Source organism: Manduca sexta, chromosome 9 (genome assembly GCF_014839805.1).
Source record: "Manduca sexta isolate Smith_Timp_Sample1 chromosome 9, JHU_Msex_v1.0, whole genome shotgun sequence".
Lineage (NCBI taxonomy): Eukaryota > Metazoa > Arthropoda > Insecta > Lepidoptera > Sphingidae > Manduca > Manduca sexta.
Window position 1 is genome coordinate 5,797,606 of NC_051123.1, and position 25,862 is coordinate 5,823,467.

General features: G+C 35.3%; 2 protein-coding genes across 6 annotated transcripts in view; one reads left to right on the forward strand and one right to left on the reverse strand.

Moving 5' to 3' along the window:
• Positions 1-578: 578 nt before the first annotated feature.
• On the reverse strand, positions 579-9,103 carry LOC119188864 (protein suppressor of white apricot-like). Its single transcript, XM_037436918.1, has 9 exons — positions 8,808-9,103; positions 7,554-7,723; positions 7,151-7,308; positions 5,602-5,818; positions 3,767-3,828; positions 3,082-3,271; positions 2,074-2,274; positions 1,536-1,772; positions 579-1,197 (listed from the first exon to the last, which is right to left on the reverse strand). The coding sequence occupies exons 1-9, from the start codon at positions 8,996-8,998 to the stop codon at positions 581-583; spliced, it is 2,043 nt and encodes a 680-aa protein (XP_037292815.1). The 5' UTR covers positions 8,999-9,103; the 3' UTR covers positions 579-580.
• A 1,134-nt stretch (positions 9,104-10,237) lies between these two features.
• Positions 10,238-25,862, forward strand: part of LOC115449151 (eukaryotic translation initiation factor 4E transporter) — a 33,133-nt gene continuing 17,508 nt past the window's right edge. For 2 of the 5 annotated variants that reach the window (XM_030176881.2, XM_030176883.2), the window contains exon 1: positions 16,963-17,649. In XM_030176881.2, coding sequence (XP_030032741.2) covers positions 17,361-17,649 — 289 coding nt within the window. In that variant the 5' untranslated portion in view covers positions 16,963-17,360. Of the gene's footprint in view, positions 10,712-16,961; positions 17,650-25,862 lie in introns of those variants that run through there. The other 3 variants (XM_030176882.2, XM_030176884.2, XM_030176880.2) reach the window with 3 other exon arrangements.

Genomic DNA, 25,862 nt, shown 5'->3' on the forward strand with positions numbered 1-25,862 from the left:
TGGTATGTATACAATACATACCATAGCGCTTGCCAGGGAGGTGGTAGGTAGCGCAGCGGCGGCGGGGTCCACGCCCACTTTCTTCAGGAACTCGGCGGCGCGGCGACGTCTCTCTTGCTGCTTCACTTTCTCTACTACCGTGTCGCACTCGCCTAAAATACAACTAGTATAATATAATCTAGACTTTTACAATTCTAGATAGAGGTACATTCTAGACAATTGTTACAACCATTGTATCGGTACAACATGCTGTGATGTAACTTGCCACAGAGGAGCCCTATATAAAAATTTGGTAGGAGCCCTTCAGGGCAGTGTGAACTTTTGGGCCGTCGAGTAGCTTAATGTAGGTATGGACCAAGAGTACATGTATGTCACTATTCAGAATAAAAGTTTTCAAATTTTATTCTACTAAAAAAATGTACTTGAAGTACTGGCAGTAATGCATAGTTACAATAATAAATAAAAAAAACAGGCAAAGAAAAAATTACCATGATTTCAGATACTTTACCTTTAGAATCTGATTGATCTCCAGTAAGATCGATCAAGTCATCTGAATTGTCTTCTAAAGATATAATTTCATTCACCACCAGTTCTTCTTTATATTTCTTCCTTTTCCTTTCTTTTTCGGCGTTTTTGCTCTCCTGTATTCTCTATCTGGACTCCTCTCCTCTCTCCTTTCCGATCTTCTCTCTCTGCTTTCAGATTTACTTCTGTACTCCCTTTTTCGATCTGAATGTTTCCTTCTTTCCCTTCTTTGTGTTGGGCTATTTTCTTTTATTCTTTCAACTTTTCTTTCCTCTTTAACTGGAGTTTTTTCTTTTATTATCTCCACAGGTTTACTTAGAACTATAGTTGGTGATGTCACTTCATGTTTTGGTTGTACTTTAACCTCTGGCATTGGTAGTAGTTTTGGCATGAGTGGCTTCATGGGTTCTATGGCCCTTATTGTAGGAAGATCTTGGGTTAATTGACCTTCCATTTTATAAACTACAATGGGTGGTATATTGTTAATTGGATAGAATTGTTGTGGTGGTTTCGGTTGTTCTTTTACTTCTTCTGGTTTTTCTGCTTCCTTCTCTGCATGTTTTTCCGCTTGTTTCTCTGGATCCTCGTCAGAACTTGATTCATATGGTAGCGCCGGTTTAGGCAGTATTGGATCTGGGTCTTTCTGCTTCTTTATTGAGAATGACACTGGTGCTATAAAGAAAAACCAAATTGATATATCAATAAAATTTCAGACATGTTAGTAATTTTATTTGTTTGTTTTATAGGAACTTAACATTGAATGTATGCATGTATACACCTATAAAGCCTGTAAAACGAAACATTAATGATATTTACGTTAAACATCAATTATTAGTTGCAATGGGTCCTATACACTATGCAGGGTAATACTGCTCATTGTCATCAATACACCACTACCACATATCATATAAGAATCCAACTTATTTATTACTATTATGAATTCCATAATTATGTAGCCACCGACGTAATGTGTAGAAGTCTTAACGAGTAATATAATTGTAATCACTTACCAGAAGACTTCCTTGGCCTCATCTCCTGCATCAGTTTTTTATAATATGGATAGTATATATTTTCTGGATCAAGGAACGTGAATCTGGGATCGTTTTTGGCCCGCACAATGTCTGCGAACTCGTCGCCGTTGCGTGTGACGTACGCCGCCATCTTTTCTATCACCACTTGAATGTCCTCGGGTGGTGTTATAACCGGAACCTTTTCTTTGCCATCGGATGATGAATCGTCATCGTAATCTATAAAAATGTATTTCAAACCATTCAATATTTTATCTATTATAAATAAAATACATATATGATTAATATATTCTTTTAAGGAATAACAAGGCAAAGCCAGAAGACACTCCATATAGAATTTTATAAGGAATATCATTTTATCTATTGCAATCCGTAAATAGCTATATAATTGTTCCTATTTAAAGAAACGAAAATTAATGAATTAGACAACTCTTAATAATAAACAGAACTCATTCTTTTTTAAGTATTGGCAGACAAAAGAAACTGCATAATAAGGCAACTGCTACTATTAAAATATTACCTTCACCAGACATGTCACTCTCCGAGTCCGTATTATAATTCTTCATGAGACTGAGTCCTGTAGACTTCGTCAATGTAGGCTGTTCTTTCTTCACTTGTTTCTGCGCTTGCAATTGTTCCTGCTGTTGAGCCAAGTATTGGTGGTAATACGCCGCGTACTGCTGATAGGGGGTCGCTTGCGCTGGTTGTGCAGCTCGTTCGGCTGTTAAAGAAAATTTAAATATAAATTTTTAAAAACTGTGTGCTTTATAGAGGGTGTAAGTGAACCGTTCCTGAAAACATAGGTGACAATGCTGTTGATTACAGAATTGATGACACAAGAAATCCCATATATGTAATTGTAAATTAACAAATGAGATATTGGATATTTATATAGCATCATATAATATAAGCTAGTGATTTGGCCCAGTTTGACATAAGTAGCACTAATTATCTATATCCAGGGGTTTCTGATAGTCTAATCGCTATCAGACTTCACAGTAATACCTACTTGGCTAATGTAAAGTTTAACAAAACAGTTCACAAAATTGCTCAGCCGTTTAGAAGTCCATAGGAAACATATATACACACATTAGACTATTGATAAAAAAAATATAAAACCCGCAGTCAATGATCTCGTACGACGGGGTGCACGCTTTTCAATTAATTAGTAAAGTTATAATTATTCGAACGCGATTTTTTTTATAGCAATATCGACGGGTGCAAAGTAAAAAGAGTTATATACAAAACAGCTAGTTTTCAGGATTATAATAAGAAAAAATGCTCCCATTTTGTTTATTTTAAACTAAATTTGTTGAAATTTTCATTACCGCTTCATTATTTCATATGGCATCTACATGTATATGTAGATGCCATATATATTTATTTTAGTCAGTTACTGCAATAATAAAAAAATCTCAAAATTGTAGTTAACTTTTTTCACTTTGCACCCGTCGATATGTCAAGAATAACCATAATTATTAACTGCGTTCTCTGTGATGACATTATGACACTAGTGGAGAGTACTGACCGGTGTTGTACATGACGGGCGGGCGCGATATGTCGGCGCGCGGCGGCAGCGGCTCGGTGCCGGGCGGCGCCACCTCGCCGGGCGCGCGCTCGCTGTACTCGCCGGGCACCGTGCCCTGCATGCGGCACACCAGCAGCGTGTAGTCGCAGTCCGCCGACGGCTTGTACTGGATCGACGGGATGGATGGCGCCTGCCAGATACACACAGCGACTTATTTTATTCAGATCTAGTGAAAAAGCCTTTATTTACTAACAAGAAAACATTTTTTGTCTCTATCTTTCATTATGTTCAGAGCAGTCCTCTTTAAAGCTTGTCCTCTTGACAGAAGACATTTTTGCCTGTCCCTTGCCTTTCTCAACCACAATAGGCCAGTAACCTTCTTTAGGGCATCAGACCATTGTCTTAGTTGCCCATCTCGACCGCTCCACATTATCTCAAGGTGTCCACTCAGTTAACGTTTTTGTCCATTTAGGTTTTATTTCACTTAACATGTGACCTGCCCCTTTCCATTACACTTTTCTTCAGAATTATTCAGATATTAAAACTATATTGGTGATTGAACTACAATGACTCGGCAAACTTAAAAGTTCTATCAATGATAGTATCTATTATGCAAGCCTAGCCCTACATAAGTAGTGGGAGTATGTAGGACACCATGTAAATGCATACTTCTGATTATACTTACAGATTCAATAACAGTAGATGCTAAGCTTGGATGTAAGTACTCCTCTGCTTCTGGAGGCTTCTCTGAAAGAACCAATAATGTAAATATAAATATTTTTTATTACCATTATTTACATCTCAGAACAATGACAAGCATAGAAGTAACATTATGACATTTGAGTGTACTCTGTCTTTGACAGCAAGAAATTTAATTGTGTTGCGATCTCTTCTGACATCTTATCGATATCGATAGATGCTTTGTCTATCGGCTATGGTAAATTCACAGACCTGCTAAAATAAACACTTTTCGGTCAGTCAACTACAAACCGTTGCAAAATGCTATTTTAGATAAAGGTTAAAAAGATATCAAAACCCTAATTTGGTATTCAAGTACCAAATGAGGTCTGGGTATATAAAATCACTCGTTAAGAAGCTGTTAAATTACAATAAACTATAGAACTACCGGCTCTCTTCGAGCTAAATTTTATCCTATTTTCATTTGCTATTTACAGCAGTTTCCATGCCTTCCGAAACGTCATTCACACAAAAATGGTTTAGCATTTAGATTATTAAATTAAGAAAATCTTAGAAATTTCGGAAGGAATGGAAACCGCTGTAAGTAACAAACAAGAAATCGGCCGGAATTTCGTTTAGGAGAAAGCCAGTACGCCTTCTGTTCTTTTCTGACTTTCTTAGGGATTAAAAGATACCCAAGAGGTGTGATTTGACAGAAGCTACTAAAATGGGACAATAAAATTAAAACACAGCGGTATCATTCATGTCACATATGTTTGATAACTTATTTCAAAGTTAATAAAACTTTGTCGAAATGCATAGAGCAAACACGGTGCTGTTTTTCCAATGCCAATTGGGACGAGCTATGGCAACGATCCATTTTTGCCTCATAGCATCATCTGTGGGGAATCTGCAATGAAACACACTATGAAAATCAGATAGTTTCCTCAACCCCCAGCCTTCGCGCACGGTTTCCAAGTGGCTTTTACCACTTCACCACCATATATTGAAAGTAAAACGCAATTTATGCAAAATAGTCAACTACAATATACTAACATCTATGTTATCGACAGTATATGCAGAACAACACTATTGAACACGACTACGTTAATTGATAAAAATGAAAAATACTTAATAATTACTGTATCAAATGGCCAACAGCAGATTATAATATGACAACAGCATAATAAAGATTAATTAATAATACTTTTTGCACTTATGTACAGGGTTTAAGCAAATATATTAGGTTTTTTGTTTACTCACCGATGGAAGCTGATGATTTCAGTTTCATTTTCTTTACGACAAGAATGAGATTTACACCCCATAATAACGCAGGCCATTGCTTGTTCGTAGGGCTATATTATACTTAAACAGCACTGTGTATTTATTAGAATTAACAACAAAAATATTACAAAACATGCAGCCACTTTTGAAAAGCACGCGCTGAAGTATAACGTAACTAAATTGTGTGGGCGCGTTTGTGACATTGTTTTGAGGTTGGCAAGTTGGAACATTTGACATTTTATTTGCTTTTAATTCGGCATCATAAAGAGGACCAAAGGTAACCATTTGATAATTTTAAAGTGTACGCAAGCCGACCTTAGCAACATAATATTTGTCTCGTTCTTTTCAACGGTTTTGGCCTATTTGAAAAAAAGGACAAGTATATGAGGGTAATTTAGATTCCTTCTATGCTTGTTCTTGTTCTGAGATTTACATGTTACTTAGTATTACAACACACAATTTAAAAAATCCTCAGAAATAAAGATTAATAAATTTTCTAAATCTAATTTTGTTCCAGTTTTCCCAATATAACTGAATATTGAGGTATAAATATAGTACCTTCAACAATTTCAGGCTTCTTCTCGGGCCACTTGCCAGACTTGACCAAAGCAATCAGAGCACTGTAGTATGGGTTGAGTTCAGAATCCTTATTCAAAAACTGGAACTGCGGGTTGTCACCCTGCTTTGCTTTGATTAGTATCTCCATCTGAGCACCCTGGCTTGCGATGAACTTCGCGGTTTTCTCTATTATTGCATTTTGTTTTTGAGTTTCAGGCTGTAAAAGTATGTATTATTTAATGATGTAATCACATACTATAGCAGATTTTTGGTGAGATAACACAATATATGGAATAAGTGGTAATTACAATACAATTGTATAATTGAACAGTGAATATAGTCATTTTGACGTTACATTAATAAAATATTAAATACACATTGTACCAAAATTTATCAATAAATAAAAAAATATCATCAGCAAAAATCCTGGTTTTACTTATCTGATTTTATGGTCTAGTGCTAATATGAAGTGTGGGTGAAAGTGTATTTCTGACTGAAAGTGTGATAACGCTACTCTGACGAGTTCTTGCAGTAGACGTAGTTTAAAGGCATGTAAAATTAAAATAACTATTTTATTGTTATTTATTTTAGTTCATAAATACCACTTTTTCAGTATACATTTGCAGTTTCAGTAACTTATTGAGTTATTTATGCTGAGGACAAGTTATGGTTTCATGTTGTGATACATACCATAATATTTCTTTTGGTTAATCAACAATAACTTATATGAGTGCATACTTGTACTAACAACGATAATTAAAAGTGCAAACATTGGTATGGAAATATTATACAGCCTTGCAGTAAGGAAAATGTTTCAAATGAATATGACCTAGAACAACTTTACAATCTGTTTATCTTTATTGCACACAATACAAGAAGTGAAGCATAAAATCATAAACACAGTAAGTAAAATTGTATTAGTTGATTTTAGCATTCATTCTAAAGCAGTTGACCCTTTTATCCACAAGGTATTCAACTAATTTTTGTTCTTTACATCTATCATATATGTATCTCATATTAAAATCTAACATAGAAAAATTGAGAAAATCTGTTCATATTTTAAACATTTGACTCCTTATCAGCTCTGGATTCGTAAATAAGCCGTACAGGCCGCGGCTTATGGGTAGCATTTTCTTAGGGGCGGCATATTTCAGAGGACGCAACTTGATTAAATTAATCATTCGTTTATTTAACTTCAGTGCCTTCCATAATACAAACAAATGGAAAATTATTAAGTACTTTAGAAACACACATACATACATAAACCTATCTACATGGGGCGGTGGAAATAAAGTGGCCTACACTCATATAAAAATATAAATCCGGCACTGCTCCTTATGATGTTATTATTTTATACACCACAATCCTTATTATTTTATTATTTTTAAGTCAACAAGTTATAACTTATAATTCAAATTTCTGTAGAATGAGCAAGACAAGAAAGAGAAAAGAGGCGCAATACGCGTACGTTACGTCATCGGGAATTACAATGCGTGTGAAAGAATAAGACAAACCATTATTATTTATTAATCTTAAGATGAACACTTACATATAATATATCGGTTGGTAATAATGCTTTGAATGATGCAGTGGGCAAAAACGGCTCGTCGACCTCGGCGGGCTGCGACGACGGTTCGGGTTCGGCTGGCGCGTCGTAGTTGAACCCCACTTGACCGTAGCCCGCGTGGAGGCGTTTCAATTCTTCCTCTATAAACACATTATTATTATAACCTTTATTTCGGCCGCCAAGCAGCACTGTGTAATTACTGTTGTGTTCCGGTTTGAAGGACAATGTAACCAGTATAACTACAGGACATAATGAGAGTTAACACCTCATGTCTCAGGATGTCAACCGCGGTGGAATACCAAATAATATTAGTAGATTAAAAAAAAAGATTAAATTGTAGTATTTCAAGTATTTAAAAAAAAGATTAAATTGTACATCAACATACCTTTATACATCTCTTCTTCATCCTCATCGGTGTGTAAAGCCCTGTACCGCTCCTCATCGCACAGCTGTTCCACTTCAAGCTCATTCCTGGTGAGTTCCACACGCCAGTCGTAACCACCAGACGGTGCCTCCAAGGCGGTGAGATCGTGCAATGCGCCCCTAGCGTCATACCTGCCAAGATTTACAAAATATCAAATTGATATTTTTATTTAATTATGTATTACTTAAGAAGTTTTTAAATTACATACTATATCCTACAATAGTGATTAATTATAGTATAAAATAGAGGTGATATTTCACTTAAATTTAAATTTTGTATCAAATAGATACATAGTAACCTGAATGTACTATAAAAGGAATTAGTCATTAGAATTTAATCATAAATTTGATATTAAATGGTTTTTATTGTACATCACACAAAAACCAAAGAGATATCTTTTTAATTTTCCCTTTCTATTGAAAAGGCAAAGGGTTCTAGCCCAATCCCATACAGTCATGTCATTAATAGTGTTATAAATCAAAGAGATTAGACGTGAAAACTTTTTAAGCAAAAGAAAAGTTACTGACTTATTGCAAAACAATCTATAATATATGGACAATAAACACATCTTATACCATGTGTTACTGAATGAAAGTATCAATAAAACTCAAAGTGAGAATGATTTGCCACTAGTAGTTAGATTTTGTAGAGGAAAATTTTATCAATAATTTTAAACAGCAATCCTAAAACTGCTTGCCGATTGACAAAATGATAAACATATTTAACCACAGCAAAAATGTTTATCAAGTACATTCAAATTAATTTATCTCAAATAGAAATTCAGTCAATCAGAAGTCATTATGTATATCACATTGTTTCTCTTTAGTGATAAGTCACCAACATGTTTAGTAAATAAAGTTATTATTGATACCCCTGTTCTGTACATGTAATGTGCAATATCGTAACTTACTGGTAACCTGTAAGGCATTGGTTCGAATCTCAAATAACATCCTAGCACCGATAACATCGCGTTATCAATATTAGCGTAGTCAATTATTCCGTTGCAAAATATACATACCGACGGAGGCCGTCACCGTAACAATACGGGCGTCGCGAGCCGGTGCGCCCGCCGCCCACCGCCAGCGCCGCTCTTCAAACATCATAGTCTGCGAAAATCTTAAAGGTCTTCCAGAATTTTAACTTTTCTGACAATATATTGTTCTTATACGTATTAGCGCCACAGTTAGCAGTCTTATAGTAAAAAACGGATCGAACCTGTCGATTTTCAACGTTTCATCCCCCATCCACGGAATGAGGTGTTTGCCTTGATCTACGTGCAGAGCTTTATCGTCGTCCCTGAACAATTTGCACGAGTAGCCGAACACGAATAACTCTTCTTTCTTCTCTTTCGGTTCACTTTTCCTAAGAATACCCGATTCACTGTGATTTCCAGTCCACTTTATCATTTTTATTTATTTTGAAACTACTTATCTTAAATAAAATTAATTAAAACAGAAACACGCCCGCATACAAACTACAAGCTGTCAACCCAAAGAGAAATATTATATTTCCAGTATTATATATTAGTCTATGATATTATATGTCAAGTGTCAATATCTAGGCTACGAGTACACTTATTTTATATTTACCGATTTACATATACCTACATACTATATCTGAGCTACCATATAATTCACTTTTTTATTCAGAATTCAGATTTTGATTAGTTTACAGTCTTTCATAAATATTTGATTTAATAATTATATGTTGATATTTTTTCGATATCATTTTTAAATCTTTAAAGATTTTCACGAAAAATTGTGTACTAAATTAGGTAATATAATACAAAATACAAATCATTGCATCGCTGCTCAGACTCCAAATAGACTATTCACATATTAAACGATACAAAAGTCAAAACTATGGCTTATGGTCTGGGGTTTTCGAACTTCGGCTAGGAACTAGGAAAGAATCTGTTTGAAATAATATTATGCACATGCTGAATTTTACAGATGTGGATGATTCGGTATTTCTTTAATGAAGCGTAGAAGTGTGGCTAGAAGTAAGGAGAACCATCTGTGCCAGGCAAAAAGTATCCGTCGAAACCATTTGATTATGATGAAGCCACGGTAGCAAATGGGTCGATTAAGAGTTTATATATAAATGCATATCACAATATATTATAAAATATACAAGTAAATATACATTTTACGAAATATTTCAAGACCTGTATTTATGGGATCCGGAGCGTTCTGGATTTATATTCTGAATTCTGTTTCTAAATTCAGACCGTCATTCCAATGTGTACAAGCTCGACCTAAGATTAGAATTTTAATCACTGATATATTATGAGAACGACTTTATACGTCTATAAAATTATCTTTATAATTATAATTTGTTTTGAAGAGGAAAAGGTTTTAATATTATCTTTGTGTTGTGTAATGTTGCCAGAAATATTTTAGTAAAGAAATAATTGCGTTTCTATAATTCATATTTCTGTAGCAAAAAAACTTGAAAGAAAACCATACAATTATTTTCTGTATATATGAATTTATTCTAATACGAACGTGGTCGATGATTCAGAAATATATTTTATTATGAACACGGAATACAAAAAAAATAAAATGCAATGGCAACTGGATGTAATGCTGCCAAATTGTATACCTACAAAATTCTATAGGCATTCTATACATACTGGGAATATTTTATCTGGGTGGACAATAAACGTCCCATAAGGCATATGGCGGACGTTTTATATATTTTTGCATCGAAAACTGACAAATTCTTTTAGTTATGAGTATCTTGTGACCGCTAGCGCGTATTTGTTAAAATTAGATAATATAAAGCTAGTTTTTAATGTGTAAATAAGTTTATTATACCTAAATTCCTACAAATTATAAAATATATTGATAATATTTTCGTGCGTGGACGTTTTGATTCGTATTGTTGAAAAACGAAAAGTCTGTGATATAAACAATATTTTAGGTGATAGATTAATTTCCTGAACAATTTTGTAAATATTGTAAAGTTGTTATAGAGTTTTAGTAGAATTAATATATTGAGAGAAGACTGAGCATATTGTGTGTTAGATCTGCGAGCTATGTCAGCTGTAAGTCTATTGTGTTCGCTGAGGGAGAGACCAAACGATGAAAACCAAAAGGATGGCTCAAGCCAGGAAGGTAAGTGCTATATATCATCATCGTAGCGTTTTTTGTTAATCTACCTTCTATTCACACGATAAACGCTCGCGATTGTGTGTCAATGTTTTGACTACCATCCCTTGATTTTTCTAGACTTATTACTCAAATTAAGCATAAATTTCTGATTGGAATATGCCTTTCTCAATTGGAACTCACTAATTGGAAAATAATTAATCACATTTATTTGGCGACAAAAAAAGTTTTTTTGTGTTGCAATATGTAGGTCACTAACAAGCAATCCAAAATATACAAAAATGCTTACACATACTTGAACATTTCCATTTCTAGAGTATATATTTTTTTCCTAAAACCAATAGGAAATACTTCAGAATGGTACTGGAAGATGAATATATTTTTTTATAATAGTATAAAATCTTTTTTTGTATCAACCTCCTTACTGAAAAAAATGTACTCCTATTCTTTGCAAGAATACATATTACTCAACAATTATCTACTTATACAGTTACTTTGGAGGTTGTTGACTGTTTTGGTAAATCAGATTATTATAAATATTTAAATCAGTTTAAATAAACTGGATTTGGAAAGAATTGTAAGTATCTACATAAAAACCAAAGCTTGGTACACATAGATATCCAGATGGTTGTTTTTATTGACAGGCAATGAAAATTTAGGATTCTTGTTTTGGTTTGAACTTAGGTCATATCAACATATATTAGGTGCGAAGTGAGAAGATAATCATGCTTGTAAATTTAAAGTGTTTTGTTTTTGTTGACACCTTATTGTAGGTTGTTTGTTGGAATATTATACCATCATCTGCTGTTTTAACCAAGTCATTTGTGTTTGATGAGACAGCAAGTTGTTTGATAGAAAGCGTAACAATTAAATCATTTAATGCCAGTCATGTTGTAAAACTTGATTTATGTACTTTTAACATAAATCAATCATCAACCAAAAACCAATTGTTTTTTTTTCTTCTCACTTTATCATGTACTGCAGTCTTTACCCTAAACTTATTGAAAAGAGCAACACCAGAGTTTCTTGCCCGTTCTTCTCTGGTGAGAACTGCTTTCCGAACTGGTGATAGAGTTTAATATTAACGGAATCTAAATAATGTATACCATTTTACAGATTCAAATAAATCATTTCATTTTATTTCATAAATAGTATTGCAATGTGGATGGCAATTGGATTTCCACATCTCACAACACTGTGTGGGTTTTTGTAACACAGTTTACTTGATACTAGGTACCGACAAGGTCATACGTCAGGTAGGCAGCCAATCATAAAATATAATAATAATAATAATATCAGCCCTGTATTATATACTTGCCCACTGCTGAGCACGGGCCTCCTCTACTACTACGAGGGATTAGGCCTTAGTCCACCACGCTGGCCTAGTGCGGATTGGTAGACTTCACACACCTTGGAAATTCCCATAGAGAACTTCTCAGATGTGCAGGTTTCCTCACGATGTTTTCCTTCACCGTTAAAGCGAACGATAAATTCACAAAGAATATACACATGATTTTTTAGAAAAGTCAGAAGTGTGTGCCCTTGGGATTTGAACCCTCGGACATTCGTCTCGCAGTCCGTTCCACACCCAACTAGGCTATCGCCGCTTTACGCAATCATAAAAACTTAGCTGTAATTTCTTGGCATCATGCTTGAAAAAAGCTGGGATAATAACTGACTTATGTTATACCAGGTGTTCTTAGCGGCTTTGTCCATGTGAAAAGCCATTCCTGTTAGAAAAGTCCTTAAACTACTGTAGGAATGCATAGACAAGACGCAAGTGCCATCTGGTTAAAAAAAGTATATTATTTCCTGTGGGGGCAAGTTACCAGAAAAAAGCAGCCAATGTGTTAATCCAGGACTTGTTCTATCCTTGTGTAAAATTTTATCTTTACCCCTTTTTTTTTTTTTTTTTTTTTTTTTACGTAGGTAAATCGTCAGTTGACTATCTCCCGCCTTGGGATGGGCGGGAGGGCGTGTCAGACTTTTACTGACTAAGAACCTACGGTGTTCCCATCCTTTGCCTATGTGCCTAGGTCCAAGATCCGGTGGATCTTGCCTTTACCCCTTCAGCTGTTTCTTTGTTACTTCTAATTTCAAACAAAACTTTCGCATAAAGTATAACATAAGATAAAGACAGTAGTGAATATGCCAAAAATATAAAGATATGAGAGGTTTTGGTGTTTATATTCTGCGAATTGTTATATGAATGAATTTTTTTAATAATAAGTCCCTTCTATGCAAGAGTTAGATTTGGTAAGTACTACCATTAACCTCCCTTCTGCCATCATCATTTAAGTTTGTTAAGGTTCAAGGATAAAAAAATTTGCATGACTTGTAATTTTGACACTTAATGACTAATGATTCAGGATGACAAGTTTGGTGCAGTATCATGCAATATTTTGTAATTCAAAGATTTTACTATGTTATACTAATATATAACAGCCGAACAATTATATTGTTGGAACACATTAATCTCAGGACCAACTAAATACATTTTTAATTTTTCACTACTAGGAAGTTACCTTACTCCCGGGTGCTTATAGGCCACTGTTTATCCCAGAATAATAATAATAAGCGACAATTTGGTCGACACTAAATTTCATTCATACTTAAAATCAGGACTATTTTCCGAAAAAAATGTTGTGTCCAGTCAATTAGCATTTTAACTGTTGATGTAAAGCGGGAGTTTTATCCCAGAAATACTTTATGTTATCAATCACTTCGTAAACATTCTTCTTATTAGGTAAGTAAATGAAACACTAATAAGATTTTACTAAGAATTGTCTTTTACAGTTTTATTAAAGCATCAATGATTATCAGTAAAATATATTTTTTTAAAAGTATTTCTCCATTCACCATTATTATTGTTATGACAAATATATCTGTATAACGTAGCAATTTTTGCAATGTTTATGTGGTAGGATAGTCTAATAACTTCTATTGAATCAATTGACTTAGTATCCAAAGTCAAAAATTGTGTCAAGATATGACCAAATACTTCTAAGTTTAGACTTTAGAGTAGCCACAATCATCCTTTTTTCATATGTTCAATAAAGACATCTCAGTTATGGTGCCTTAGGCTACTATGAAATATTACTGTCTTAAAACATAATTAAAATTTAATATTCAAATAATAATTATCCACAGTTAATTTAATGAATTTATTCTTATAAGGTTAGTATACAAGTGAAGTTTTCTTGGTTTCTGTGATTTTAGTGAAATTTTTGTAGTCCGGTGGTTCACTTGCAGGCAAAGGCTCAGTAAGTAGCATGGTAAAGCCCAGCATTGTGTATAGCTGCTTTATAGGAATTGTTGTGGCTTGTTACTGGCAACTGTAATCATTCAATTAATATTGAAGCAATGATATTATTTTATACAGTTAACAATTGAACTTTATGTGATATAATGTTATTACGCTTATAGAATAACCTATTTATGTTATGCTAACAAAGGTGGATTCAACTTATTGTTCTAATAACAATAGGCCAAGATTATGCTAAATTAAGATGCCATGAAATCATATTTTTTTATTTTATATATTTTCAGCTTATAAGAGGATGTCATGTCACCTGCTTTTAAGTGATTTTATTGGTCTTAAACAGGTCTGCAATTCAAAAGAATCATGATGCACTGCCGCTCATTAAAGGCACAAATAATTGTTGGGGAAAGGTGGTGGTATTTCAGCTCCCGTGTATATCAAAATTGATGCATTTGCCATTATGAATTCTGCCAAAAGATTTAAAGTAAAATTAAGACAAACAAAAATATGAGACTTACAATATCCACATGTAAATTTATTTTATTTTTGATAGAATATTTTTTTGGCATAAACTACAGATAATGTGTCAACTGTCTAGTACTTTGTTTTTGTTTAAAAAAGTCACATGACTACTGCCATATGCCAGCCTCCTCTACTATCTATCTTACCAAATACAATTTATTTCCCGAAGTACCCATCTACTTTTACAAAATAACAGTTGATTTTGATTTATCACTGCATAGTATAAAGCAAAGTCGCTTTCTCTGTCCCTACCTTTGTATGCTTAAATCTTTAAAACTACGCAACGGATTTTGATGTGGTTTTTTTTAATAGATAGAGTGATTCAAGAGGAAGGTTTATATGTATAATAACATCCATTAAATAGTGGAGAAATATTGCACCCGTGCGAAGCCGGGGCGGGTCGCTAGTTTATAATATACTAGGCATGTTTGGATTTTGTCCGGGTCCTCGGTTCAATTCCCAGTTCAGGTAACAGTGTGAGACACAAAGGTTTGACCTTAGTCAGATGGCCAATCATAAACACTAAGCCAAGTTGATTCATCAGCAGTTTCAGAGATTACCTTGTAGCAAACATCTATTCAAAATAACAAATTATTAAACTTTGCAATATCGATAGAAATATAATCTATTTATAATATTTGTATAGATTTGATACATCATGAAATCTTGAAACTTGAAATGTTACTCTGTATGGTAGAAACCCTCTGGTTTCAATTATCTCACTTTGATTTGGTATTTGTAAAATATTTTTGTTTTACCTATGTAACCCTTTAATTAGTATTAAAATAAATAAAACTACTTTTCGGATTTTATAGCGGTTTTTTATATTTTAGTTTTGTCCCAATTTTTCAAAGACTGCAGCTTTCATGATCACAGGGGGACTGAGGTGTTGTTCATCCGTAAAATCAAAGTTACAATACCTACCTACATTTTACAATTATACAACTTTTTAAATTTTTGCTGTTAGTGGTCCGATCTACGCAGAATGAGCTCACAGTGTCTTGAACCTTTAATTAGAGATTAATTTCCCATATAACAAACAAAATTTAAATAAAAAATTAAAATAACTGACCATCCGTCAACAATAATGTAGCAATGGATTCTATAGAGAGTAAATAACAACAAACCCCAACGGTTTTGCATGCAAGGGAGAGCCCACAGGGAGTTGAAGGTCAAGTGTGAATCTACATCCCCATACAACATACATACATGTTTATAATTATGCCACGGTGTGTCTGGCTCCGTCGCCCCTCAAAGCATCATGTTTCAATTATATTATTCACTTGATATGAAGGGATGTTTGAGATGAGATGTATTTGGCTGTGCCTATGTACGGAAGGGGTGTGTGCAGCGTTCATCGATTTGTGGATATTAATTTACATTGTGCACTGCCGGACAGTGCTTTGATGTTCTGGGGGTGATTAATTGAAGTATTGATTTTGTCTGGTACGCAGTTACTATTTAGGTACCTTGGTGATGTGTTTTATCAGTGTTCATGACCGTAATTATGTGATGTCAATAAAGAAATTTGTATATGAATGAGATATAATTTTCCGCTTTTACATCCTATTAATATTATAAATGCGAAAGTTTGTGAGGTAGGATGTATGTATGCATGTATGTTTGTTCCACTTTCACGGAAAAACTTCTAAACGGATTTGGATGAAACTTTACAGTAATATTGGTTATACACCAAAATAACACAGGCTACAATTTATAATGATGTGTAATTTGGTATTAATATAACGATACGTATAAAGTAAGTGAGAAAATTTTTGTATTCCGGAAAACTCATTCACGCGGGCGAAGCCGCGAGCAAAAGCTAGTCCTTCATACTTTTATGCAGAACTTTGTCGTTCTACTTGGCAAAGACTAAGAACTTAAGTATCTGTTCCAATGCGGTAAAGTTCCACCCATTGCCTATTAGTTAACAAGTGGCAATATTAAACTGTAAATAACGTTAAATCAGTTCTCTAATGATAGGATTACATATATACATACTACATACGTCACTCTTTGGTTACATCTTTGATATATGCCTACTCAGATACATATGTTGTACTGTGATTATATTTATGATATATGTCTACCCAGACGTAGGAAAAAGCAAGCGTCTTACAACGCACCTTCATTCGGTTAACCAATTAGGCAAGTTTGTGTTCTACGCAAATGAAGTTGCGGTTCCTGATTTGTTCTGTGTACAGAGTCTAATATCTGGGAACGAAGTGCAGGCTAAGTGCTAAGGATTGCGAATTAATGGCATGCTAAGAAAATCCGCTTTCGCTTCCGTAAAAAACAAAAAGTATAGAAATAAAATTCTGTCGTATCATATGTATGTCCATATTTCCTTTTTAATATTCGTTTGACATGCAGTTGAACGATTATAAATATGCGATAAACGGAAGGTAGCATGCGCAAATTCTAAGACTTCGAACGGAAGCGCGAACAATAATGAAGATTTGAGGGTAGATCAACATTCAATACGTAACGGTCACTTTGTTCCGCCAGTGTTTGAGATAGAGCCGTGCGCTGCGCGTCATTCGCGAACGATTTTGGTGAAAACTGCAGTTTTCCCATATTTCTTATAAATCTCCTATTATCTTATCGCGATTAATCACTACGTAGTTCCCGACGCGTACTTACGTCACCTTACGTAGTCCACGCGTGTGGCGTCGATCGAGTCTCTCTGATACCCCTTGTAGTTATAAGTTTTATTTAGTTTTTATTTTAACCAGTTTTTATTTTTATATACATATTTATTGTTATTAGTTAGGTAAGTTATTTGTTAGGTTATAAGGTTTAATCCGCACGCCGCCATTTTGTCGTGACCGCGTCGTCCGCGTCATCCCTTATTTTTCCCGCGTATTCGTGATGGTCATCAGCAAGGACCCGCCGCCAGTAGGCGAGGTATTGAAGAAGAGCCGTCGCAGGAGGCGCAGAGCTGGCAAGAGAGTGGCAAGAAGTCGTGCGAGTAAGAAGTCAGCGACGGTTGCGGTGGCGGCGGCCCTGACGTCACCAGAAAAGATCAGCTCGCCAGTCAAATGTGCGGTTCACGCGTTTTTATTACGCTACCAGAGTGCATTAAGAAAAGTACCTTCTCATCTACCGCCGAAGGTACACGCCGGGCCTCCAACAAAACGGGTCAAGCGAGTATCGTGGTGTGAGTAAACTTTACCCTATATCACCCTTAGACCCGATGTTTATTGTCTGCAATTTTAGCGAGCACGCGATTAGAGGTATGAATACAACATAATTGATGTGTATAAGAGGCTGTCTGTTGGAGCGTATCAAAAATGTTGCATAAAAACCTTTGCCAATGTTCGTGCATGTTGTAGTGCGGAATGACTGCGATAATTTACATTTACGATTGTTGTTGCAAGGAAGTAAATACGATTGTGTTCACAACAGTTACTTTAATGCAGCCTATTTAATAAAGGACCACTTGGACTATAGCCATGCGCGGGCTACCCGCCTGTGTAATGCGATGGTTGGGGAATCGTGTGTTTCCTGTGTAATTTATATAATACTAGGTTCTGACTGCTTTTATGTCCGCAATCCGTATATCCTGATTGTATGGGAAGTTCGCTTAAGATGTATTTATAGTCAGGGAAATTTTCACAAGTTTATTTTGAACCAACTCCAAACGAAGATTTATATAATTTTCCCCTAGGAATTAGTTCAACATGGAATCTTCCAATAATAGTAAATAGCGAGAAAAGGGTTTCAACCCACGTCACTTGCACATACCCTATTTAGAATTAGAACGTGGGATGCGATTTATAATCTACCTACGATACCACGGGAATGATGGTACATCATGGCTCACAAAGTGTCTGCTGACAATGCAAGTTTAAACATAAAGCTATCCGTGTGTGAGATGTTTCGGTAGTGAACTAACGCGACCCACTTGCGCTTTCAACTGTAATGACGCCAGGATTCCTTAGTTTTCGTCTGCCAGGAAAGGCGAGTTACAAGTGTAAAGAGGTTTGTAGGTAATTTAAAGCAACTAATGTTGGTAATCGAAATTGAGTTTCGATTTCTAGTTATTTTCCTCACAGTACTGCAAGGGAGGATGCTAAACCTAGTTTACGAAAAAACCGACATTTCCCTTCGTGAAGTTTTCAAGCAATGATAAAGGCAATTTAATGTATGTTGTATAATATAATATGTATTTTTAATCCAAAACATTTTTTTATATTATGTTGTTCGACCTAAGTGTAATAAGTCTCTCAAATAAGCATGAGTCTGGGTAGGTAACTATCATTATCATGCGCAAATCGTTCAAGTTGCTCGCATATTTTTTCTAATCACCCGCCCTTCATTTATTACGAGAAATTTACTTGCACGCTATTCTCAGTTTTGTCGCGCTAGTAAATCGTTTGCTCAGGGTTTCAAATTTGGCAGATTTTAAGTGACATTTCGAGCTTGCCAAGTTCATAGTAACTACTGGTTGTGTGTCACCGGCCTAGTCGACCCGTGTTACACTGACAGTAGCTGCCCCAGTACAAGTAAACCGTTTGATTTTTTGAAAGTTATAGACTATTTTTCCACATTTATATAGAGTATAGTCAAGTCTTAGCTATTAACGCGTCTTGCTGCTTCGCGTCTTAGATAGCACCGCACCATATCCTGTAGCGGATGTCGTAAAAGCCCCAAGAGACAGTTGTAACTGGTTGTAAGGCAAGTGACTGGATTGTAAAGAATTTTATCTGCGGAATGCCGTTGCCCGTGTGATACCATAGGGGGAGTTACTGTCCGGTGTCCACTGGCAGCTGGCTAGGTTAGGCTGTAGGTAGGCTGGCATACACCGAAAATTATAAAAAAAATAAGGAGTAGGAAAGTTTGATGTATGCATTGTATAGGAAAAATAAATTACAATACAATGGAACAAAATGTGAGTAGTAGGAAATGATGCTATATTCCCGAGTGTCGACATTGGGCCGCAAGACCGGTGAAACCAACATAACTGTTCCACTCACCCCCCAAGTGATGGCAACGTAAAAGCGTTTCAAGCCCGCGAAAAAAAAAGGAATGCTGTAGTTTCGTCTGCTATGCAACTAAACGATCCCAATCTTAAGATCCAATGAAATTAGTAATTTGTAACCATGTCAAAAAACACTTTTTATTGGTAGGTACATACCAAAACCCTTTTTCGATCCATTCGCGATGGATCGAAAAAGCGATTTTCGTTGTATAGGTACTGTTTACTACCAAAACCCATTAAAAAAAAGTTAGTAAATGATTGTTAATGAAGTGTTTTTTCGTTTATTAACCTTTGAATTAAATGGGTTTGGTAGTAAAAAGTACCTGCATAATGAAAGGCCAAAACCGTGAATGTCGCAATTTTTAGCAGATACGATAGTTTAATTAGGAGCCATCGAAATATCTTGTTTACTTCTAGAGTTTAATTATAATTTATCATTTTACTAAATAGCCTACAGCCTTTATTCAAATAATAACAATAAAATGATATTCCTATATGTCGAATTACATTTCATACTTACTTAACTCAATCAGTACCTATAACTGGTACAAGATAAATAAAACACGTTCATTCTTGAACAACAAGAACGTAATGAGTTGAATAAGAACGCAATTTATCTCACTAAAGTATTATTCGATAATAGGTAATATTAATTTTGATCTCATTAAATTCGCAACGCGTATGTGCCGTCGCGCTACGAAGACGTTATTATGAAGTCAACGTTCGTACACGATTGTTCAGTGAAAGTATGTCAAACTGTGACGGTGGTGTGTCGTTTGTTTAGAGAAAAAAAAAAACACCGGCGCGACCTTGACTGGCTCCACACAGATAGCGCTATTTTCGTACTAGCACTTTATTGATATGCCTACGTGTTACTTAATCAGAACAATGATAATCTTGCCGAGAGTCTTTGTTGGAATGCTAGGATCTTCGCTGCTTCCCGCTGGACAAATCTTGTTTTCAATGGGTAGTCTTAAGCGTCATTCCTCTAGTCTTCTAGAATAATTCAAACGAGTTGGTAGATTGCCTTCGTCTTGTCTGTAGACTGACAAGTGACATCATCACTATATTCTGTTGAGATTCTTTTACTGGTGATAGTTCTCTCGTATGTGAGAGTCCGCCTGTCAAGTCAAGTCAAGCAACGGTGTGTAGTCAATGTTGTGTTCCGGTTTGAAGGACTTTGTAGCCAGTGTAACAACTGGACATAATAAGACTTAACATCTCATGTCTCAGGATGGTGAGCGCAGTAGAATACTAAACAATACTTTATAATTCAAGGCGTTGGATGGTGTTTCTGCTGTTTATGGGCGGTCGTAACGCTTATCATCAGGCGAACGGCAGGCTCGTCTCGTCATTCAAACCAGTAAAAAAAAGAAGATTCATTTACCTTTCGGTTACGTCACACATTTCATTACGTGTGAAGTATAACGCCATATTTTTGTATATCAACATAACCGCGGTAATGTAAATAACCGGATCCTAATTGTGTATAGATTGCTTGATATCAAGTTCGTATAACTCTAATGAACTCAAGGTAAACCTTATTTTTTGAGTCCATAATTATCTATATTTATTATATGGATGGTCCCATTAATTAGCTAAAATAATCATTCACGTATAAGGAAATAAGGGATATTGTCTGATATCATCGAATTGTTGGGTAGTTTGTGCGGTAAGGTAACGGCGACGTTTCTCTAGAAACCGATCAACAGGTGTTCAAAGCGAAGATTTTTTAAAAGGCGATGAGGAATAAGTGTAATATCCGTAATCACAAGGGAAAGGTGCGTTTTTGCTATAAGTATTATGTATGTATTTGACTGAAAGCGTGATTTTGAAACTAGATTGAAGTTTTATGATACTTTGAGTTTACTTGTATGTTAATTGAAAATGCATCATTCAACCAAGTTACAGTCGTAGCTCTTAAACTTGCCACGTTCCCATAGGATACAAACAAATAAACAAAACAGCAAACATGACATTTGACGGTAGTAGCGAGCATTTCCGTAGGCGTTACATCAATAAAGTCAATAGATGCATCGTCCCCCTTTCTCCCGGGCACACAGCCGCTTCACCCCACCTCCCCCGGCCCGGGTACATCACAACAAGGGCGTGCAGCGTGCGCAGGCTAGATTCAATCAGGACATGTAACGGGCATGTACCTACAACGTTAACAGAACGGTCGACAGGTGCGCTGTATATTGATTTATTTCGGCCACGGATGCCATGATTGGTCTGTGCGGATGCGGGATGATTTCTTTTTGTTGCGAATGGTTTTTGAAGGTTTGGCGAGGTAGTGCGCTGTTTCCAAAGTTTGGTCTGTTGCGCATAGTCCACGAGAGGAAATATAAGTGCAATACAAAGAGCTTTGAGTCACTTATGGATTTAAATTATGCATCATAATAGTATTAAACGGCGGCGATAGAGTAGCGAGATTGCAAGAAAGTATTGAGAGTTGAATTTCAGTTCTCGGGTTCCATTCTAAACGAAATAACAGATTTTAGTAAAATTTTATACTTGTGTAAAAGTTAACAATACACATAGGGCCATGGTGGATCATCCGAACGTCAATAAATAGAGACGGCCTGTGCCCCGCAACATGACGATTATATATAGGGCTGCCATGATTATCACAATTTTAAATTTAAGAAATTACAACCAGATTAACGGAAACTAAATCTCTCTTACAACTGAATACCTCAGTTTATTCTTATTAAATTGTAAGACTCCACAGCCAAAATACAAGTGAACAAAACTGTTCAAATTTATTTTCGAAAATTCGGATATCCACACGCATGGCGACCCTACCGAAAGCCCGATGTGACAATCTATTTATATGAACAATGCTATCGCGTCTCGCCTGCTACTTGCACTTCTGTGTTTATGATAAATAAATTATTCATAATGACAGGTATAGTTCGGTGTGTTGTGTTTTATGGCGGAAACTAGGAGTACAGGAGTTTGAATGATCTTTGTATATTACTGACTGAATGAGTAATGATAATTTAATATTTTCTTGTCAGATTAATTGAAAATCTATTTTAGAGTTTAGACTTTCCCTTTACCTATAATATCAATATTTAACTAATCATTGTACTGATCACAAATGGTTACCAATCATTTTTGCAGTCGCAACTAAATCTTTAAGATAGACGAATCTGACATTTTTATGTTTATATTTGTTTTTTTTTCAAGTGTAAGTTCAAGTAATCGTGTTTTATAATTTATCTATTTATAATTAAATGTAACGCTTGTGCCTACTATTATTAAAAACCACAAGCGTCTAATCAATAACCGCAGATCCGTTCAATATGCTGTAGATGTAAATAGGTACCGACAACGAGCCAAAACAATTTGTACTAAGCGACCAGCTTCACTCACGCGTTGAAATCTTACACACTTTCAAGCCAAAGATAATATTGGCGAAGACATAATGAATCAATATTATATTTTCGAATGTCTTCAATTTTATTCAAAATACCACATATAGTTACATGATATCTCTCACTCTAGCGAAAAATTGGTAGTCTGCAGTAAATGAATTAGTAATTTATTAAGTGTTAAATTTATCAAATTTTACCTGCGCGTTGCGTTATTACATGCTTTGTGTGTGTAAACGCTGTGCGTACAAAAAAAATAATTAAACACCTTTTAAATATTAACTTAGCGCGTCTGCTCCGCCAATTGTTTTGACAGTAGTTACATGACGTTTCGAAATACACGGGCGTCTAAAATAAATGCTGCATCGCGAGTGTGCACGGTGATTAGAGTTGTGGATGCAATGGGCTATTTTGTCGCGCCGCATCGGATGCTTTGCTGCGGTAAATAATAGATATCCCGTTTATCACTGATATAGTTTGTGTTTTGTAGCGCTTATGTGGCCTGTCTCGAGGCAGTCTAAACAATATGCATTGCCTCACCTCCTAGTGTTGTTACTATATAATATAATATTAAAACAAAGCCTATGATATATCAAAAGGCGATTAACATCATTTGAATTTTACTTCTTATCTTACAAATATCATAAATGCAAAAGTGTGTGACAATGTATGGATGTTTATAAATTTGTTAGAATTAAATGCAGAAATGGCTGGACGGATTTGAGAGACATTTGGCACACGGATAGACTATCTCTTAGATTAACACATAGTTTACTTTTTACCTTCGTAATTTGCTCCCGTAGGATATCATTTAAAGTTTAATCTGATTTTTTAAATAGCGCCGGCGTCCTTGTTTGCTACTTTGATTTAGGGACTTGTAGCGGGAAAGATTTATCACGCGAACGAAGTCACAAGAAACACTAGTGTTTAATAATTTGAAAATTACATTTGTTTTAACGTAGCTGTAATAATAATCATGAAGGACAACAGGTTTTGTTAAATGCGGCGGTTTTCATCACAACTAATGGACTGTTCAACTCCTGTTTTGACTGTCGAATGCTGATAATGTACACAAACATCCTGAGGTGGTTAGAGTGAATAATAATGCCGTATTGCGTGACAGCAGTTACAGCCACTGCGGGTTTTATGTGTTGCACAGCAAATCGGAAGTGCTGCGATAACCGCTCGTTAGTCGCTGAGATAGCAGTTAACACTCGGTGTAGTGTTTTGTTGATATTTGTCTATGTTATGTTTTATGATTGTTGGAGGAAATTTGGTCCACGTTACTTGCAAGCCTCGGCTTTCTATTATAATAAAGATTAATAAATTATATGTGGGTTTTTGGGGATCCGTGCCACAAAACGGGCCTTTGTTGTCCTTCTTTTTGCCTCTCAAGGCCTATTTTGTTTAAAACTCGTTGATGTATCAAGTTAAAAATAATTTCAAATATACAGGACTAGAATCTCTTTCAAATATTTATCAGTAACAAAATTAAACTTGTAAGTCTACGCGATCAAAAGATATGACCGCTTATGTCGCATATTTTCGCATATGTTGAGATTTCACAAGGGAATTAAAACCTTAAGGTATTTCCCTTGGATCTAGAATCATGAAATTAGCCAAGAATTAATGGCATGTAAAAGTAAAAATCTGAAGCCGTAATTATGTACTAAAGTACAACCCAAATAAAAAAATAATTAACTATTAGAAACTTTATCATTTGCGGTTGGTACAATAACTGTATCTAGATATCGAACGGCAAAGACCAAATTTGTCCTAGTCTAGTTTGACTTTTAGTAAGAGCAATAATGTTAGATGCTTTCATAATATACCTACCTATGAAGTTTTTACGGTTCCCTCGATGCGCGAGTTCAACGCGCATTTGTCCAATATTTTTGTATAAGCTGATTTGCTCAATGCTGAACCTAATTCTCCTTAAAGATTTCCATTGCAACCTGTTGGAAGCGGTCCGCTTCCTGTGACCTTTATCAGGTCGTCTATAACATTATATAAATTTACCCAAATTACAGTATTATTCAACGCCGTTATCATACTTTATTCGACGCTTACTCGCTGACGAATGTAAATAGCCCGAATGGCTAGCGTTCGAAATAAACGTTGCATTGCGCGACCGACATCGGTCGCGGCGACACGGGCTGCGTGTTTATTTTGTCGCGCCACGATATCTAGCTTCGCGATAATGTTCCTCGCCACGCGCTATATTTGACGTTTTATCCGCTGGCGCATGTAAATAAACACCGGACTGGTTATGCACGGAAAGTGCGAATGCAATGGCATAGATTGATTGATAGAGGAATTAATAGAAACAAATAATACTGATAGGAAGCTATTAGCTATTGATTTTTTATCTAGCTAAGTTAGATAACAAATTAAGCCTTTAAAGATAAGTATGATTATAATCAAACTACAATTACATATTAAACTATAGCGTGCTGTTGATTAATAATTTTTCATAGCCAACTAACATTGAGGTCCGGTCATAGAATGAAATGATAAACAAATGCTACAAGTATTAAATTGAAATGAATGTTGCACGTTTACAAATAGCAGTTCAACAGGCTTCAATAGAATAGGTATCGTCACGTCATCATCGTCGTTCCGAGCCGTGTCAATATCTATCAATATTTATGTAAAGTTCATTCACCTCGCGTAGATGCCGCGTTATATTGTTATGAACTTGAGTTTCTATTATTGTGATTATATTTTGATTGTTCTCTAGCTTTGTGAAATTTGCGTCTGTGGTAATAAGTTGGCTAACTTTGGTTGTATAATGCAGTGGCTTCTGTAAGCCAGAAGTACCACTGAATGAGGTGTGTGACATAAGACCTTGTAACTATTTAAACAATACAAAAATAAATTTGTATAAAATTTAGATATCAATGTAAAGTACTTCCTAAAATACTTAAGTTGAAGTCGAGAATCGTAGGTGTACTGTGACTTGATCATCGGGCGGTATTGTTTTGGGTTATAAGACTTCATCATCAATTATTT